The 19,557-nt window shown below is 54.2% G+C and overlaps 1 protein-coding gene across 2 annotated transcripts in view; it reads right to left on the bottom strand.

The window, feature by feature from the left end:
• Nucleotides 1–1,200: 1,200 nt before the first annotated feature.
• NPLOC4 (NPL4 homolog, ubiquitin recognition factor) overlaps nt 1,201–19,557 on the bottom strand; it is a 60,550-nt gene continuing 42,193 nt past the window's right edge. Inside the window, exons 13-17 of one of the 2 annotated variants that reach the window (XM_040640021.1) lie at nt 11,139–11,210; nt 8,260–8,355; nt 6,902–7,018; nt 5,360–5,462; nt 1,201–3,572 (exon numbers count right to left, since the gene is read on the bottom strand). In XM_040640021.1, the coding sequence (XP_040495955.1) occupies nt 3,415–3,572; nt 5,360–5,462; nt 6,902–7,018; nt 8,260–8,355; nt 11,139–11,210 (546 nt within the window). In that variant the 3' untranslated portion in view covers nt 1,201–3,414. The remainder of the gene's footprint in view (nt 3,573–5,359; nt 5,463–6,901; nt 7,019–8,259; nt 8,356–11,138; nt 11,211–19,557) is intronic. The other variant, XM_040640022.1, reaches the window with a different exon arrangement.

Raw genomic sequence — 19,557 nt, 5'->3', positions numbered from 1 at the left:
TTTGGCTGGCCAGGATGCTCCTGCAGACACTGTTAGGTTGGTTCCCTACTCCCTTTGTTGTGATAGAAGGATTTATGATCAACAGTCTATCTAAACAAAGAGCGGGGCGCTAGGCGCCGATCCCTGGTTGACAAAGGGCTGAAAGCTGGCTCGGACAGCAGAGAGGTGATGTGGAGTAAGGCAGCCACCTGCGTGGGTGTGCAAGGTGTGCACTCCTGTCAGTGCTTTTTTTTTTTTTTTAAAGATTTTATTTATTTATTCGACAGAGATAGAGACAGCCAGCGAGAGAAGGAACACAAGCAGGGGGAGTGGGAGAGGAAGAAGCAGGCTCATAGCAGAGGAGCCCGATGTGGGGCTCGATCCCATAACGTCGGGATCACACCCTGAGCCGAAGGCAGACGCCTAACCGCTGTGCCACCCAGGTGCCCCCCTGTCAGTGCTCTTTATGCCTAATCTACGGGCAGTGTGATCTTCCTAAGGGCAAAAGACACCACCAGCGCTGGGGAGAAGCCACGGTGTGTGCAGGGCGGCCGCACACCGCCTTCCTGTGGTTTCCCGAGGTGGGGGTGGCTCACTTCAGAGCTCCAGCAGTCTGAGATGCACTAAGGGCCACATATGGCAGTCACCCCAACTTGGGGACTATGGTTGGCAGTGTGCACTGCACCACTCCTGGGAGCAGCCAGGCCTGGGGGCAGGACCAGAGGCACCCAGGGTCCCCTGACATCGGCAGGTGCTGTTTTCTATGTACTTGTCCAGGGAGCAATGCGTCAGAGGACAGGGGGGTACCCAAACACCAAGAGGGAATGCCTCTGGCTGCCGTTGGCAAGTAATTCAGGACAGGCAGCATGTCCCTTCCAGGCTTCACACCCCCACAGCTGTACAGTCAGGGGAACTTCCAGACTGCATCCCTCACCTGCTGCCTGCTGCAAGCACCTGCCTCCCCCCGCTCCCCCCTCCGCCAGGCCCAGAAGCAGCCACATGGCTGACAGGAAAGCCCCCGAGGGAGGACACACTCTCCTTCCACCCCGATGACACGCCGGGGCCTCTATCCTTCAGTGGTCCAAATACATCAGCGAGGACAGTGACGTGTGGAGAAAAGTGAAGTCACACAACACAAAGCAGACTGGGACGTGGCCTGCAGACACGCGCTTGGCATGCAGGGATGGCCTCAGGCCCAGGAACACAATCGGGAGCTCAGCAGTTGCTTCAGGAGTTTTATTGGCTTCACGGCGGGACCGGAGTCCAGGTAGCGCTAATGCAAGCCCAGCTCACGTACCCCTGCAGCCCCAAGTGGAGCTGGAGCGGCAGCACCAGGAGCAGACTGTCAGAGGAGGCCGAGGCAGCCAGCTGTGTGCACCTGGACAGCAGAGCGCACAGTCACCCCTCGCCCGATGGCGAGAGGCTGTGTCCACAGGAGGGCAAGCAGGATGCAGGTAGGTCTGGGGGGCCCCTCCCTCCCCTGTGCAGGAGGAAGTGGCTGAGCTGCCCATGGCCAAGGCCTCTGGCAGGGTGCCCTCCACACCCTCACGCTGAGCTCAGAGTCTGTTTATTTGGACAATAAAATAAAGTGCGTTACTGAACAAAGAGTGACTCAAAACCAGAAGCAGAGAAATCACAACGCTTTTCCTTCAGCTAAAAGACGAAAGGAAATGAATTAGGCATCTGCCAGAACTTCAGAGTGAGGAGAATGTTGGCTGAAGAGAGACGGGAGCCAGCTTGGTGGGTGAAGGCGACACAAGCGAACAGCTGGTAGGGAGGGACCTGGAGGATACAGAGGCTGAGCGTGGGGCCCAGGAATACCAGGCCCCTCTGCAGCCTCACACCAGACGGCAGGGACCACACGACATGGGCTGGAGAGACGTGGACAGCCCCTCCACAGGTGGCCGGGAGCCAAGCTCGAGCTGAGACAGCCACCACACACTGGCAGGGGTCTATACTCCGTGCCTCTCCTGCCCACCCCTCCCCCAACAACCGATGGCTCTGCTGAAGCCAGACCCAACCTGATTGGTCCCTGGCCCCGAGAGCAGACAAGATGCCAGGTAGACCTAGAGGTGCCAGGCACAGCCCTACCACGAGAAGCCGACGCACAGAGAACACAGTTCTCTGTCCACAGTGCCACGGGTAAGGGAGGGTCACACAGGCCTCCCCTCACCCCCAGGGCAGAGAAATGAAGTCCCCAGCACAGTCCACGTCCAGACCAGCCTCTCCTGTGGGTGCCATGCAGCTCAGAGACATGGCCCTCATTAAGGCAAAGAGGCATCGGGGTGCCGCCCACAACTCCCTGGGGACCCCAGAGCACACGTGCAAGGCCTGACTGTGACCTCTGTCTCAGGGACCCCCACAGCAGTCCCAGTGACCCTCACACCAGGCCAAGCCCCGTACTCGCTCACGCAGGCCTGTTGCAATGGCTCTGTCCCCTGGGGCTGGGCAGGGCAACGGGAAGAACGGTGTACAGGGCAAAAGGGGCCAGAGCTTCAGGTCCTGGGCAACCCAGCTCGCCCCAGGCAGCCTGGTCCATCTGGAGGGGCCGATGCTTGGCGGGAGCGATGGCTGTCCTCCGGCTGGACCACTGAGTGTGCAGCTGTGTGGCTTGGCAGGAAAGTCTCAGGCACTGAGGTTTACTTCCAAGAACTGACTGTGGGTCCCCGTCCACCCCTGCCCACCCTGTGTCCACCCCACCCCCACTCCCAGGGACTCACTACGGGAGGGAAGGAAGTGGGAACTAGTCTCTCTCGCTCCCCTTTATGTAGTTTTTATCTTGAAATAAATAAATAAAAGTCTTCTGGGCAGAAATTACTGATAACTGTTATTACAACCAACGCAGACTTTAAAAATCCCACCTAGATGTCAGGTGAGAGCAAGAAGGAGGGCGGGCAGCAAATTAACCTGCAGGGCAAGCAAAAGGGAGGCCAGCAACCCTGGGCCCACTCATGTTTTCACCAGACACGGCCACCAGCAGGGGAAGAAGTAGCCCTCACAGGCAGGGTGCGGCCAAAGCAACAGGGTACAGCGGCCACCAGACACCGCCAACTGCAACCACGGGAGGGGCAAGAACAAAAAGCAACCAAAAGGAAGGGAAGAGAAAGCTGGATGGCGGCAGTCAGCCCTCCCCGCCCCTCCCAACCCTGGGTGGTGGCTCGGAGGTGCCCAGATCCTTCCACCACCTTGGAGGATGGTACGGGGCGTCCAGAGGGCCGTCGTGCTGCCTCACTAGGAGGCTGGTGTCAGCCTGCAGAGCACCAGCCTGGCTCTCCCTCCAGGGGAGCCCGGTGCTGAGAAGCTTTGTGGGTCAGAGACCCGCAGGCAGCCGCCCTGCCCAGCCCTTCAGGGCTGCCCCACGGGGCGATGGTTACAATGGTCCCGGCTTCGGAGAGGGCGGGGGTAGGCCCCGTCCCGCCAGCAGGGCCGGGAGCCCTAGGTCCTAGGCAGGCTACACATCTCGCAGTGGCCGGTGCCCGGCTGGTTCATGAAGGTGCAGTGCTGACAGGCCCACATGGCGGCCGCGGCCGCGTGCGTGGGGCCCCCGACGGCGCCGTACTCATGGAGGCCTGGAAGCTGCACTCCAACGGTACCTGTGGGTGGGAAGAGAAGCCGTCTGTCACCGTCCAGTGTCTCCGCCCCTCCCCGAGAGCTCTACCTTACAGCGCGACTCTGAGACAAACAGCCACAGGCACAGATGGGGCTCTAGGACGGCTGCGGCGGGGCCCTGGCTCGCACACACAACCCTCTGCGCAGAGCCGCTGTCTGCAGAACGGACTCAACCCCACCGCCACCCTGCTGGCTTGCTGGGCTGCGTGTGGGTTCTCAGCGAGCGCACCACCTCTGGCTACCGTGTGGGTCGCTGCCAGTTTGGGGCTATCATCAACAAGCTGCCAGAATACGCTCGCACACATCTCTGTGTGGGCCTGTTTTCACGTCTCAGCGAAAAACCCAGAAGCGGGCTTCTTGGACCCGAGTAAGTGAATGTTTCTACGAGGCTTCCTGGCGGCTTTCATATTGTCAGCAGTGCATGCGAAGCTTCCAGCTGCCCCATAGCCGCTCAGACGAATGGCGACAGGCTCACGGACTGTACATTCCATCTCCCTGGTCAGCGGTGCTGTTCTTTCTGTGAAAGGTCTGAGTCACTTTAATCCAAGTATAGTGGACACAGGATGTCCTCTTAGTATCGGGGGTACAGCACAGGGACTCGACAGTCCTATACGGCGCACAGTGCCCCCTCACCTCACATTGTTACGACACTACTGGCTGCTCCCCAGGCTGACCGGCGGCCCCACAAAAGAACAGCTTCTGCGGCCGGTGTTCGTGTGTGTAGACGCCAAGGGGCCGGCACACAGGAGACTTCCACCGGTGCTGAGCGCCGCCGGCTGGCACCGCACCACTGTCCACCCGAGGACACGAGGCTGCGGGCCTTCGCTTTAGGGAATCTAGTGGCAAGAACTTGTCCTCGGCCTTAGAATAACTGCATAGCACTTGAGAACACGAGGGCAGGAGCGCACATCCGGCCAGCCACACGACCGCTCGGTCAGAACTGCAGAAAGGGAAGCGTGACCCAAAGCGCAGCACAACCAGTACCGAGGCACGGCAGACCACTGACCCCCGCCGGCACTGATATCAAGAGAGAAGAAGGAGGGTCCACTAGGCTCCCTCGCAGCTTGGGTTCCACTGAGGTGTTCCTTGGCTAATTTTGGCTCTAGTATCTAATCCACTACCCTGAGAAAATGGTACAAACATTTTTTGTATGTATTTTCAAAGCTGTCTGACGAGGGCATTCCAGTAGTTCTCAAAGCCAAAGGGAAAGGGATGGCGCCAGCAGCCTGCCACCCGGAGCTCCCGGCTGACGGGGCGACTGCACTGGGAGCTCCTGCCTGGGACTGAAGACAAAGCCTCCCCCTGGGGCAGCGAGGTGACTCAGGCTCCTGGACAACCTATTCTGTAAGATTTTTCCTTTTTATCCTTCGAGAAAGCTCTGAGGACAGGCCAAAAGAAGGGAAAAAGAAAAGCCTGAGAAGACCAAAGATTTGTGACCTTTCTACACTGTGGTGAATGGAAGGTTCTGTTTCTCTAACACAGTGACTTTCAAATTGCTCCTAAGACGCTGGATGATGAGCGTGTCCTCTTTATCCACGCACGTGCAGAGCTGTGCACCCGAGATGTGCTCACGTGACCCCGACAGCACGCAGGCTGCAGCAACGAAAATGCCTGTGTCCTTGTCTGAGTGCCTGCGACACCCATCACAACGCATCTGGGGTCAGGCTTCTAAGACCTTTGAGTTTGCAGAGTCTGTGTCCGGCTCCCTGGGCTGTGGCAATGGCAGTGCGAGGGCATGACCCCCAGGACTGAGGAAGGGGAAGACACTTACTGCACAGCTGCTCAATGGTGGCCCACTGCTCAGACTTCTTCCACGTCTGGGCGAGCTCCTCATTTCTGGTCCTCACGGCCTCCAGCAACAAGCTGATACTGTCCTACAAGAACCCAAAAACAAAGGCTCCCACTTGCTTTGCGATGGTGGTCACACTCTCATTAATAAGTTTCTCCTCCCCCAACATCAAGACACAGTTCAGGGGCAATTACAAAATCTCACAGGCTGTCACTATGAAACACAAAACACCACACGCTGAGGTCTATAAAATCAAGTGCTAAATTTTAGAGCTAAATTTAAGTTCTTCCCAAATAGCCCGACCGTGCTGCTCTCTGTCATGAGCAGACCAGTGCGCTCCACCACCAAGACACTAAAGCTCACGTCCCTTATCCTGAGGGCGTGGACGCACGGACAGGTGCCCGTGGTCATGGGGTCCATCCTCCACCCTCACGCTCTCCCTGCAGGCTCTCTATCTTCTCATCCATGTCTCTAGATTCTAGGCCTCCAGGGTCAAACTGCAGAGAGTTAAAAGAGCTTATATAATGAGAATCTAATAAGGCTTGGAGGGCTCTCAAGGGCTCCCCAGAACATGTTTTCTAACAGGTGACTGCCAAGCAGTACCCATCTACTGGCGAGGAGGCCCTGGTGTGAAGAGCCCAGACTTTTGCCGCCTGTCCAACTAGACGGGCAGGGGCTGCACCTGGGGCCCATGGGCCACCCTCTGGGCTTAACAAGGCAGGCAAAGCCAGAGGGAAGTCTCGGGATGCCTGATGTCCAATGTCGGAAGTGGGTCATTTGGGGACGAAATACAGATACCAGCTAAACCCAGCGAAACAGCCACAGGCCGCCTGATGCAAGAGAGCAGTGGGGACAGAGGGGCCTCTCCACTCTATTCTGTCACCTTCAGGGAGCGTGTCAAGTCAGAGGCTCAGAAAGAATTCATCCCCTCCCTCTGGTGTTTCCTTGGATCTCAGGCAGAAAAAAAGGCACAAAGTAAGGGCCTCCTGGCTGCACCCATAGCTCCCACACTGCTCAGATAGCAGCCGCTGTCAGTGACACGGCCTCTTCTCCCCAACAGCGTGTCTTCAAAGTGCCAACTACGCAGCTGTGCACTCAGGGCCTGGATGCTAGCCAACCTTCTGGGCCAAGGCGATAAAACGAACGTTGACTCAGGAAGAGGGGCGGGATCGGTAAGAAGCAGAGGCTGTGATTCTAGAACTGTTAGGACAGGAATTCTATAAATTGCTCCACGCCAGAGGACGCTCTGCTCCCGTGGAATTCTAACAAATGGACTGTCCTCCAGCATGGGGGCAGACACTTAAGGAAGCTGTTTCAGTCCAAATGCTAGATGGGAAGACTCCATCCTTGTACCAGTAAGCCTCTTGTGAGAAGCCACCGCCCACAGGAAGTAAGAGGGACTTCAACCCAGCTTCCCAGCCACGCTCTGACTTGTGAGGAAAGGAAGCATCTGTTTATAGCCAAACCCCACCTGGGGACCACCAAAGCCAGGTGCTCAGCGGGCACGCGCACTCAGGCCTGTACCTGCAGAGGCATGACCTCGTTGGTGACCAGAAACAGCAGGAGGTGGAAATCCGAGATGGTATCCAGGAACACGGATGAGGTATTCTGGGACAGATAGGTGGCCAAACTGTGGAAGTCCTACAGGGGTGAGGCAGGAGGAATCAAGTGAGCACGAGCATCCCAGGACAGCTGCAGTACCCAGCCGAGAGAGCCATCTGTCCCCTCCTGAGGCACGGCTGAATGCAGAGTGCAGACACACACCTCTCCCCATCTTGCTCTGTAAGCACTGATGGGGACCCAGGCCAGAGCGACATGCGGCTACAACATAAGCTATGGCTCTATGCCCCCAGGAAGATGCTGTCAGTACACGTGACTCATCGACATGCGTAAGAGCATGTGTATACAGCTGATCCAGCTGGAAGACACATTCAAAAAGACAGAAAATGCCCCCTGCCCCTCCAGGTGGAGAGTGGGTTGTGGGATCACTTTGGGGCCAGAAGACCTGTCTGCACTTGTTGTCTAGCTGCACTGTTGACCTCGGGCAGCCAGACAGCGAGGAGTGTGTGTGTGTGTGTGTGTGTGTGTGTGTGTCGGGGGGGATGATGCAACACTCCCACCTTCAGCAAAACTAAACACAGGAGATTCAAGAGTGCCACCCAGGAAGTGGCTCTGCACCTCTAAAAGCACCCCAAGTCCCTGCACAGACGGGCCACGAGGAGAGCAAAGCATCAGAGAGGTTTTGCAAATAAAGCACCACACTTCTCAAGAAAATCTCCTTATATTCTTTTCTGCAACACCTGTTAGCAATTAGGACCTCAGAACAAATGTGTGTCCCAGACCATCCGTGTGGCAGCATGAGGCAAGTCTGCAGCGGAGGCCACAGGACGTGCAGTGTGGGACCCGCACCACGTGCTGGAAAGCCCAGGTGGCCAGGCCACACGAGGCCACACAAGGCCCACGCGGCCTGGAGAGTGCGTGAGAAACGCGGGAGGGTGACAGGGGAGGAAGCCAGAGCAAACAGTGAAGTGACACATCTCCATAAGGAGATGATGCTTGTTAACAAATGATAAAAAAGTTGTTGGGAGAGGACACAAGTGACAAATACATTTGGGGAAGAAAAGAAGTCAACGGAAAATGGTTCTGGCAGATCCACAGGCCTGAGGCCTTATGGGGATCGCCTTTGCAATTATCTGTCAGCCCCGGCCCCAGAGAGGTGTTGCGGTGATCAATAGTGTCTCAGAAAAAGTCCTAGCTGGGCTTCGTCACAAGAATCAATCAGGAGAGTATGAAAGCTTGGTACTTTCTGAAAAAACAACACTCACACTAGATAAACAAGCAGTAGTTACTCTAAATTATGTTTCTAAAGACAAAGAGCTTACCTGTGTCTCACCCAATACATCCCGGTTTTCAATAGGAAATGGATTTTGCGAAATAGAAAAAGTATAAACTGGATCCTTGGGGAAAGTTGTTGTGATCTAATGAACAAAAACACAAACCCTTGATAAACTGTGCTGCACACAGGGGTGAAGGCGGCCCCAGGTGCCCCAAGCAGCCCTGAGCGCAGCGCCTGCCCCCAGGCTCTGGCCAAAGAGTCCCAACTGCTCCCCAGTAGACAGCACGGTCCCCCGTTAATGATACCCTGAAGTGAAAACCCTGACACTCTGGTCTGGGAAGCAAACTGCAGGACTACCGTTCACAAGTGTTAGGGTCGCGCCGTTTGTGGGCAGTGTGGGTGCGCCGGGCTCCGTAACCCCTAACTCTGCGCTCTGTCTGCCGGGCCGCTCACACTGCAGCCCTTGCCCGTGGACGAGCCAGACGGTGAGCTGCGGGGGCACAATGCCCGAGGCCGGGAGAACTCTCGGGGTCAGCCATGATGGTCTGAGAGACGCAGTGACCTCCAGAGAGCTTGCTGAGGCCCCTCAGGACGTATGGCCTCACTGCGTGGAGCCAGGGCACGTCCAGGCAGCAAGAGAACCCACGTTTCCAAGGTGCGGCACACGGCAGTCCTGCTCTCCCCGTCAGACAGGCTGGAGTCAAGAGCTTGTGACAAAGGGGAACCTAAGCCCTTCATCTGACTCAGACATGCTTCAGTAACAACAGAGGGCATTTTAAATCCAACACGTAATCAATAGAAACTATGGGGACAGTGGTAAATGTGGACGAATCAATACAAATACAGTTTTTCATCCCCCCTCCCCCCCCGCAGACGCCCCTCCCCACGAAAGCACCCAAGTGTGAGCTGTCAACCACCTTTTGGCTGACACAGCCTTTCCTCTACGATGTGACACTAGTGGCAGCAGATTACACCTCATCCCGATTTAGGGGAGCTATTCTGGCTCCTTTGGGACTATTTCTAAAGAATGAAAATGTTGTTCTGGTCTGTGTTCTGCATCAGCGAAGGCAGTGGGCCGTTTCAGGCTGGCTGCCCCAGGATCCGCTGTGACCAGCACACTGAAGGACGAGCTGAGCCGGCAGCAGCCTCTGAGACCTGAAACCCACTGCTCTTTTAAAGACTTTATTTCTAAGTCCCCCCTACACCCAAGGTGGGGCTTGAACTCACAACCCCGAGATCAAGAGTCACACGCTCCAGTGACTGAGCCAGGAGCCAGGCGTCCCTCCCACTGGTCCTTCATCGATGAGACCATGCAGCCGTGTGGACTCCGGCCACAGTGCCACGTACTGGGGGCGTGGCCTCTGTCAGCTACGGATCCTAAGCCTCAGTCTGTTCCGTCAAAGATGACCCCGCGTGCCTACAGCCACTAAGGCTCAGACACAAGCCCTTGCCAGTCTCCGCTGCTGTCACAGCTCTACAGATGGCAGGAGAGCTCCCTGCGCTGCAGACACAAAGGCCTGTGGACGGCACAGCACTTCTGCTTTGGGAAGGCAGACACGTGCTGGACCAGCAACGACAGAACACCTACAGGCAACAGATGTGGAGTTAAGAGACGTCTCTGTTAGACTTGTAACCTCCCCTTAGAGCACGACAGAACCAAAGTTCACCAGGCAGTCTGTGAATATCCCAGGCACCCACGGAGGGTGCAAGGCGTGCAGAACCCAGCCTGTGTCAGGTCATCTGGCCGACGCCCGCACACCTCCACAGGAGCGCAGGGAATGTGGCCCCTTCCTTCTCTCGCCTGAACAGCGGCCCGCTCATGAGGCCCGACGAGGGGCTGGGCACACCACACCTCTCTGGACACCTGCTCTCAAGGGACTGCTCCAACCTCATTCCACGACAACGGAGAGCTTGGCAATCACAAGGCGGAATGTTCCTTCACAACCAAACTCTACTGACACAGCACACTAAGCAAGAACTTGGCTCTTTTGTAAAAAGAAAGGGGTGGGGAGGCCGCGGGGAGAGAAGACCTCAGGAAGTTGGCTTTAAATCACGCCGACCCCTCCTAAGTGTATGTTCCATCAACCTGTTTTCATCTTCATTACACCCCAGGTAGTCTAAAAACAGATGCCTTTACGGCCTAAGCAATAAATACGTTCTTGGGAGCTGTCAATTGGAATGGAGCACCGATGGGCTTGGCTCCTGGGGACCCGCTGCTCCACGGGCAATGATATTTTACAGCCTGCATCACATGCCCTTCCTGAGGCCAAACGTAGCCTGAAGAGAACCTGGCAGGCAGCAGTTAGGGAGTGAGCAACTGCCCGGCCCCTTGGGACAGAGCTGACTGCTGCTAATGTGTGGGGCATTCATGTTGGAGCCCTCTGCTGCCCTTTGGCCTGGGGCCACACCTCCTTGAGCAGAGCGGGCCTCCAGAGAGGAGCTGAGACCGGAACCGTGCATCACAGCCAGCTGCCTTCTGGGGTCCTGGAGTTTCCCCCCAGAAAGCACACTACCACCTCCCTCGAGGATAGTCACGGCTGGCTGCCCCAGGGACTGACTCAGGTGGAGTGGCCCATCATGAGCCCAGCTCTGGCAGCTGAGCTGTGACCAGGGCAGCGCACGGCACCACGCTGGGCTTGCTGACCTCCAGAGGCGACCTGGACAGGTCAGTGGTCCTTTGCTGCACTTTAGTTTGGGAGAAGGTAAACCCTAAGCTGTTTAAGGAAATTTAAAAAACCCTGAAAGTAGAAGAAAAAGCCCTTAAAATCGCCCGCTTTTTAGGGATGACAGGAGCTCATTGATTCATCTCGTTCCTGGGTGCCTGTCCTGGGCCAAGCAGAGGGGCAACTGTCCAAGCTGCCGCTGCCACCCTCACCCAGCCCCCCACCCGGCCGCCCAGGCTGGTGGTGGACGCTGCACACTTACATCTATGATCAGATACTCCACGGGCAGGGGCCGGGCCAGCTGGGTGATCTCATTGCCAAACTTGTCTATGTCCTGAAACAGGAAACAGAAGTGAGCGGGTGAGTGAAGATGTGCTGACCAGTGACGTGGTTCGTCTTTCACATGCTTGTCTTTCTTTTCTTTTCTTTTTTTTTTTTTTTTTAAGATTTTATTTATTTATTTAACAGAGATAGAGACAGCCAGCGAGAGAGGGAACACAAGCAGGGAGAGTGGGAGAGGAAGAAGCAGGCTCACAGTGGAGGAGCCTGATGTGGGGCTCGATCCCATAACGCCGGGATCACGCCGTGAGCCGAAGGCAGACGCTTAACCGCTGTGCCACCCAGGCGCCCCACATGCTTGTCTTTCTTACCTTGTCAATGACTGTAAGTCTCACGGAGTGTGTGAAGAGCAGAGAGGAAACTCTGCGTATTTTTGCTACGTATCTACCTTCCGTCATTTCCTAGAGCTCTGTATGACGGCCATAACATGAACAGCAGCCGTGCTTTGGGCTGACGGGGAGTCTCCGCTGGGAGTGTGCGTTACGGCCCCTGCCCAGCACACACACGAGGCCTGGCCTTAATGCTGCCCCGTGGGAGCAACGCACGGGCCCGGGGCTCCCTCCCGCCTGCCCCCCAGGCTGCACCTGTGCCTCCCCGTCCTGCACAAGCGCCCCTCCGTCTTGGGTCTGAACGCTGGCTCCTAACGATCCTACTCACACCCCCGAAACCTGACTTAATATGCGTACGTTAATAAAACAAATACATACGCAAATGAGCACACGCACAAATACGCAGACGTGGAAAACCCCCACCACCAATCTGTCAAAGTCTAAACTTGTTTTGCTTTGTCAGATGCACAGAACATAAAGTTTAATTATGGGGAAAAACGGCCAGCATATGTTCATTAATCATAAAATGACAATTATATCTGATTTATGTCAAACATGCTGAGTTCAAACAGAGCTCTAGAAATAAATTCATAAGAACCAACTCTTCATTAAAGATTCTGTGAGAGGGGGTCATATTTTCTATCTAAATCATCACTTAACATCATATAAATCATTTACTGAGTCAGATATAAATCATACAGCCGTAACTTCCAATTATGGGGCCTTCCATAAAAGTTTACATTTATTAAAGCCCTCAGACCCGAATGGATGCCAAGCAGATGCCCCTGAGGCCTGCAGGAGGACGCCAGGCCACCCCAGCACATCCCACCTTTCCAGGGACGTCACAGGCGCACACCATCTTTCGAGGCAACCTTCACAGGCTGTTCCTCAGTTGAAGCAAGTCTGTCATCCTAACGGCAAGTCCAGAGGTCCTATTTGTCCCAGATCCTTTGGTTTAGAAATTAAAATTTCTGGTCTGCAATACTTCTCAGTTTATCCATGCCTTCCCAACCTTTCCTCGATTCACAACTTAAGAGAGCTGCCAACCAGAACCTGCCCCTTAGCTCTCCCAGAAAACGGTCCAAATCTGTCTAACCAGCTAGCTACACAGGAAGCATTAGCACCCCATCAAAGGACACATTCCTGGAAACAACACACCGCTTTGTCTGTCTGCCTTCCTTTGAAGTTGGAATTACTTTCCAGTCCATTTGGGTAAGTCACGTGTCCTTTCATGTGACAGGTGGCCGCCCCGTGCTGCTTTCTGCAGCAGTCAGGCTGGGCCCAGCTTTCTGTGGCTCTACCAGCTTGGACGGCGGCAGCCCGAGACACAAGCTGGCTGAGTGGGTCCTGGGGCCCCAGAAGTGGCAGTTTCTCGATGAAGGAGATATGGTAGGAGGCAGGAATCAAATCCAATCAAACTAAATCACCACTTCCAAAAATACACGCTTGCCCCTACAAGAACTAACCTGCAACAACTCATACATAATTAGCCCATCTGGAATTCATCTTCAAATCTAATTAAGCTCTAATATGCAGAAACATTCTTCCAGCACCTGTTCGCTTTAATCTTCCCCTCTAGGGATTTTTCTTGTTAAATGCCCCTCTCTCTTTTTTCTGTGTCGTGCTATTCTCTTTCAAATTTAACTACCCAACTGTACCTTTCTGCTCCCCAAGAAAATAAAGGTGTTGCACCCCCCTCTGTTCCCCGGGGGGGAAGAGGTAACTTCTATCTCTCCCCCACGCCTCCACATCCATGTTTTTGCCAGCCAGTCCCAATACAGCGTCTCAAAAGCAATTACTTTTTATGGGCATCAGCAGATGTTGGGCTGGGGGAGGAGGGCCTCTTAATTCCCAGGTCGGCAGCCGACAAAGCGTTAGCGGTTTTGTTTCCACAGGGAGCAAGCCTGTGGGACAGGCAGAGCCTGAGGTCTCCGGTGCCCCGGCACCTGCCACGGCCGTGTCTGCAGACAGCGGCGCCACCGCCGTGATATCTTGGAGAAGTCCAGGGAGCCGTGTCTGTGCTTGTGCCAGGACAAGGGCAAGCGCCACTGACCAGGAGTGCCATCTTGCTTGGAAAAGGCTAATGGAATCCCCACTGTATTGTTCTTCTTTCGAAACAACTGGCAAGAAGGGTAACAAGTGACGCCAGCCAGCAGCTTGATTTGACCTCAAAGAAAAAAATCAAAATTCTCAGAACAGAGTTTCTCAAAGAATCACTGTCTAGGAAACAATCCTGTCGATAAGCACCAAAGTGTCTCTCGATGCAAAAAGAACCAGGAGCTGACATATATTAGGCGCTGGTGGTGAACAGTCCAGGCTAGCCATGTGTCTACAACCACCGGTCCTCAACACATGAGGACACCAAGGGCTACCAGGTGATTCATGTGCCTGAGATCGAGAGCCTGGTAGGGGTGGAGGGGGTTAGAGACCCGGTCCACCCACATCAACTCAGGAGCTCAGCATCGGAACTGGGCACTCTCCTCCTCCACCCAGTGCTGGCGCCGTGAGGTCACACATTCCAGCCCCACTCCCCCCCCCGTAGGGACTCTGTGGCCACAGACCCCGGTCCTGACAGCACTCGTGCTGAGCAAGACTTGCTACCTCCAACTCAAGGGAAAGAACAGGTGCCACGGGTGCCACAAAATCCTTGTTCCTAGACAGGGGTATTATGCTAATACGTTGTTCAGAATCTCTTATTGGCAATCTTCCTTCCTTCCTTCATCTCTTTCTTTCCTTTCTTTTAAAGATTTTACTTATTTATTTGGGACAGAGAGAGCGAGCGAGACATCATGACAGCACAAGCAGGGGGAGCAGAGGAAGAGGGAGAAGCAGGCTCCTCGCCAAGCAAGGACCCCGATGAGGGACTTGATCCCAAGACCCTGGGATCATGACCTGAGCCGAAGGCAGACACTTAACCGACCGAGCCACCCAGGCGCCCTGGCAATTTCTTGGTTGCTAAATGGTCCTGAATAATGCCCGTTGTGTAGCAAACATAATCTCCTGTAATTAAAACATTTGTTTAAAAAAGCTGAATGAATGCAGGGTCTTACTCTGACAAATACAAAAATGTATTATGGAACTACAATAAACAGATACAAGCACTAGAAGGGGCGCCTGGGGGCTCAGTCAGGTAAGCATCTGCTTTCGGCTCAGGTCATGATCTCAGGGTCCTGGGATCGAGCCCCACATCGGGCTCCCTACTCAGCGGGGAGTCTGCTTCTCCTTCTGCCTCTGTCGCTCTGCTTGTGCTCTTTTTCTCAAATAAATAAAATCTTTAGGGGGAAAAAAAACGCTAGAAAAAAATATAGGTATATATACAGTTTTGGAGTAAAGAATTATTTCTTAAATGTGATGACAAAAGCACAAATTATAGTGAAAAAGGATCTTTTTTTTTTTAAGGTTTTATTTATTTCAGAGAGAGCACATAAGCAGGGAGAGGAGCAGAGGGAGAGGGAGAAGCAGACTCCTCCCTGAGCAGAGAGCCCAATGCGGGGCTGGATCCCAGGACCCTGAGATCATGACCTGAGCCAAAGGCAGATGCTTCACCAACTGAGCCACCCAGGTGCCCCAAAAAAGGATCTTTGAGATCAGAAACTGTTTCAGCTTCTTTGTAGGAAAAACAAAAAGAAAATGACAGCCTGGCACGTGTTTGCAACATAGGACAAAGGGTTAATATACAAAGACCCGACAAACGATGCAGAAACAACGACTCGCCTACAAATACCTACGTGCGGCCCCCGCCAAAGCAATTCACGAAGGACACAGGAGACCTGGGAGGACGCAGGTGCAGAGCAGGGTCCTGGGAGCGCCGCCGCGCCCATGCACAGGTAAGGGCAGGGTGGTCTGCAGCCCAGCCTGCGCGCAGGAACTGCGCCACCTTCTTGGAGATTTGGGAGAACGCATCATGCCCTGAAATGCAGCTCTCCTTCGACAAGCAATGCGGAGCACACACCAAGAGCGCGGCGCGGGGTAGCCCACGAAGCACTGCGCAAAGTGCCAGGCACTAGGCCAAGCCCGGGTCCCTCAACAGACAGCTCCTTAAAGGAGGGGCGCCCCCAGCCCCGCCTACGTACCTTCCTCCCCACAACCTTCCTGCCCCACCACCTCCGTCTTCTCACCTCCTCCAGGGCTTCCAATGTAGGTAATGCCAAAAAAGGCTTGCTTGGCTTTGTTCCCGACCCACCAGGCCAGACCTCAAACACCAAACACTGGTCCCTGGCTCTCAGTGTGTTACTCATCGTAGTTTCTGACTCCAGCTCCTGCCCGCTCATCCCAGCCAGAGACCTGGCTCCAGCCTGGGTTCCTCCCTGCCATCCTGGAGGCTTCCAGGGCTCTCAGCCCAAAGGCCACAGGAAGTGGACACATGCCCCTGCACTATAGCACCAGCCTTCTCACTGGGGTCCCTAACTCTGTGCCCCAGAAGGGTCTTCTACAACACGGACCTCCTGTCCGCAACCTGCTTTCCAGCCCCCTCCTACTGTGTCTCACACTGATTGCAGGCCTACCTCACATGTCCCTCCTGCCGCCCTCTCCCAGCCCAGCCACTGGCACGTGAAGCTTGTGTTGCATGCTGCGAAATCCTCCTGCCTCCACGTCCCATCCAGCAGGAATGTCCCAGAACCACCCTCCACGTCTCTGTCCATGTTTTCCCACCACCCACCTCACCATCTTAGCACACTGAAGCTACCACAGAGCCTTGGCTCCCAGACACAGTGTGCCCTCCGGACGTGTGGGCCCTAGATGGGCTCTTCCCCACCTGGCTCTCACTCTCAAGGTTCTGTAGCACCTTGTCACACCGCACTGGGACACCCTCCCCAGCTGCCCCACAGACAGCCTACAAGGAAGACACCAATGTGACCTGCCCACCACTGTCGTCCCAGGAACCAGGTGTGACACCTGGCATAGTCTCTAGGTCCGGACTGAGTGAAGAGCCTGCAGACCCACTGATGACGCCATTATAAGCTCACCTGCATCCACGTGTGCTCAGTGAGTGACAGAAGGGCAGGTGAGGAATGGTGTTGGGGTGCCTATTTTCCTATAACCAAAAATTCAGTTTTCCCCAATAAACAAACATTTGATTTCATATTAGTAAAATGTCCCATACGTTAACTTAGAGACAGACCTCCACTCCTGATTCACACGAAACTGAACTGTGACATGAGCCCCTCGAGGTCCTGCTGCCCGTCCCCGGCCATCCCTTCACCCGCTATCGAGATGCTCACTTCCAAGCTCCCAGCAGCTCCACCAGCTCGTTGCCTTGCTCTCAGCTGATGACGGACTTCCCGTGAGCAAACCGCCCCTCCAAGACTCCCAGTCCCAGCCCTCCACCAGCTGCCCGCCAGCTCGGGAGCTCGGGGCCCATGTCCACCCCCTCCTGGTCCCTTCCTGTCTCTGAATGCCCCAGAGCCCCTACCCCACATCAGGTCCTCTCCCACCACCAGTCACCCCTTGCCACAGAACCAACGCCAATAGCACACACATGTGGGTTCTCTGTTTTAAAAAAAAAAACATACAAGAAAGTGTCTTGATCCTGCTTCCCACACCAGCACCATCCACTGCCCCACCTGCCTTCCCAGCAGACTCGGTTCTTCCCCAGTCTCTTCTTTAAACCTGTGCTAACCAGCCCTATCTTCTCCACACTAGCTGCTCAGGGCCCTGACAGTCACACGGGGTGATAGCACCCCCACTCTGGACTTGTCGGCACCACGTGACAAGGAAACTCCTCCTCTGCTTGGCTTCCGGGTGTACCCTGGCACCCCGGGGGTACACACTTGGTCTCTGCTGCAGCCCTGTCCGTGTTGAAGGCCCAGGGCTCTTTTGGCCCTGGATGCTCATCTCCAGCTCTAGGCCCCGACGATCGCATCCAGGCAACAGCCCCGAACACCATACACACAGCACACCTGCAGACCCACCTCCAGGCGCGCCTCACCCACCCCACCATGGGGAGCACCAACGCACACCAGAAGTCCTAACGATATCCAGGAACAAGCGAAGTAGCCACCAGTTGTTAAACACGCTCAGTAACGTACTCCTTTATCCCTACAATCACCATCTAAACAACCGATCTAAAACAACAGGAAAGAAAGAAGGAAGTACGCCAGACGCAAACAGTGGCTACTGCTCACCAGGCCTTCCTCGTGTCTTTCTGCAGGGATCAAGTGTGTGACCACGAACACAGAAAACTCTTGCTGTAAATTATAAACAGAACCCATGTGTGGAGCAAAGCAGCACAGAGAGACAGAAAGGAAAAGACCACACTCGCCTCCACCCTGCATGCCCCCAGGATACACGTGCCAAGCGGTGACTCAAGAAAAGCACCTACTTTTACAAACAACAGGCCCTGGATATCACTGCAGTACTCCCGTCCCTTCCTTCTCCAGCGTCACGGTGTTTCTAGGTTACACCGCTCCCCTCCTCCCCCAGCCGTTCTTCGCTGGCTGCACAGTACCCACCGGGACATACACATCAGAGCTGCAGACAAGCACCGACCACCCTCCCACGGACCCCCAAGCTCTCCAGGCCTGTCCTCTGTACACACGCACATAAGAATGTGCACGTAAACACCCACACACGTATCTCCACGCTGCATATGCAGGTATATGTATGGTTTTACATTGTGAGTTTTTGAGTTTTATTCCAGACCTTTTTTTTTAAACTTAAATTCAATTAGTTAACATATAGTATATTATTGGTTTCAGAGGTAGAGGTCATCAGTCATATACAACACCCAGTGCTCATTACATCACATGCCCTCCTTAATGCCCATCACTCAGTTGCCCCATCTCCCACCCCCTCCAGCAACCCTCAGTTTGTTTCCTATGATGAAGAGTCTCTTATGGTTTGTCTCCCTCTCTGATTTTGTATTGTTTTATTATTTTTCCTTCTCTTCCCCTGTGATCTTCTGTTTTGTTTCTTAAATTCCACACGAGTGAGATCATATAATTGTCTTTCTGACTGATTTCACTTAGCATAATACCATCTAGTTCCATCCATGCCGTTGCAAATGGCAAGATTTCATGTGTTTTGATGGCTGAGTACTATTCCATTGTGCATATAGACCACACCTCTTCTTTATCCATTCATCTGTCGATGGACATCTGGGCTCTTTCCATAGTTTGGCTATTGTGGACATCGCTGCCATAAATACTGGGGGGCAGGTGCCCCTTCAGATCACCACGTCTGTGTCTTTGTATCCCAGATCTTTAAATAATTTTCAAGCACATGACTTCAGTGGCCACATAATATTCTACCGCAGAGATATATTCTAGTTTAATGCCCCATTATTGGACTCTTAGATTGCTTCCCATTTTTGTTATCACAGACAACATGACAAGTAGCCTTAGATGAAACTCGGTGCATGTGCCATTCGCAAGGCTGACCCTCAACCCAGCCACAGCCACAGCCCACAGGACGACCAAGAGGATTACTTCCATGTTTGCCTTTAGAGGTCTCTTTGTTCAAACTGATTTTCCTAAAACGCATGAGAAATGAGTGTCTCAAGTCCTGCAAGAGTATAAAAACTTGTGGGAAGCACTGCCAGGCTGCTTTCACCAACAGGCGAGTAAGCAGGCCAAGAAAACAACAGCATACCTGAAGCAACAACACAAGCTCTGGGACAAGGGGAGCTCACTTCCTGGGGGGCCCGGGGGCGTCAGCTGGCTAAGTGTTGGACTTTGGCTCAGGTCGTGATCTCAGGGTCCTGGGATCGAGACCCGCGTCAGGCTCCCTGCTCAGCGGGAAGTTTGCTTGAGATTCTCTCTGTCCCCCTCACTCTGCCCCTCCCCCTGCCCATGCTCTCTCCCTCTCAAATAAATAAATATAATCTTGAAGCTCGCTTCTTAAGAGCAAGAAATTTACAAGACATGGAAGTAAAAAGCAAATTTCCAACCCAATGAAGGGTATCACCAAACAAACCCACAGCAAACTCGTAGTTAATGATGAAATCCTGAAAGCACTTCCTTTACGGTTAAAAATAAGACAACAGCGCTGGTCACTGGACATTGTTCTGGAAGC

Source organism: Ursus maritimus, unplaced genomic scaffold, assembly GCF_017311325.1.
Source record: "Ursus maritimus isolate PB19 unplaced genomic scaffold, ASM1731132v1 scaffold_24, whole genome shotgun sequence".
In the NCBI taxonomy this organism is placed as follows: domain Eukaryota; kingdom Metazoa; phylum Chordata; class Mammalia; order Carnivora; family Ursidae; genus Ursus; species Ursus maritimus.
This window is presented reverse-complemented; position numbering and strand designations above follow the sequence as displayed.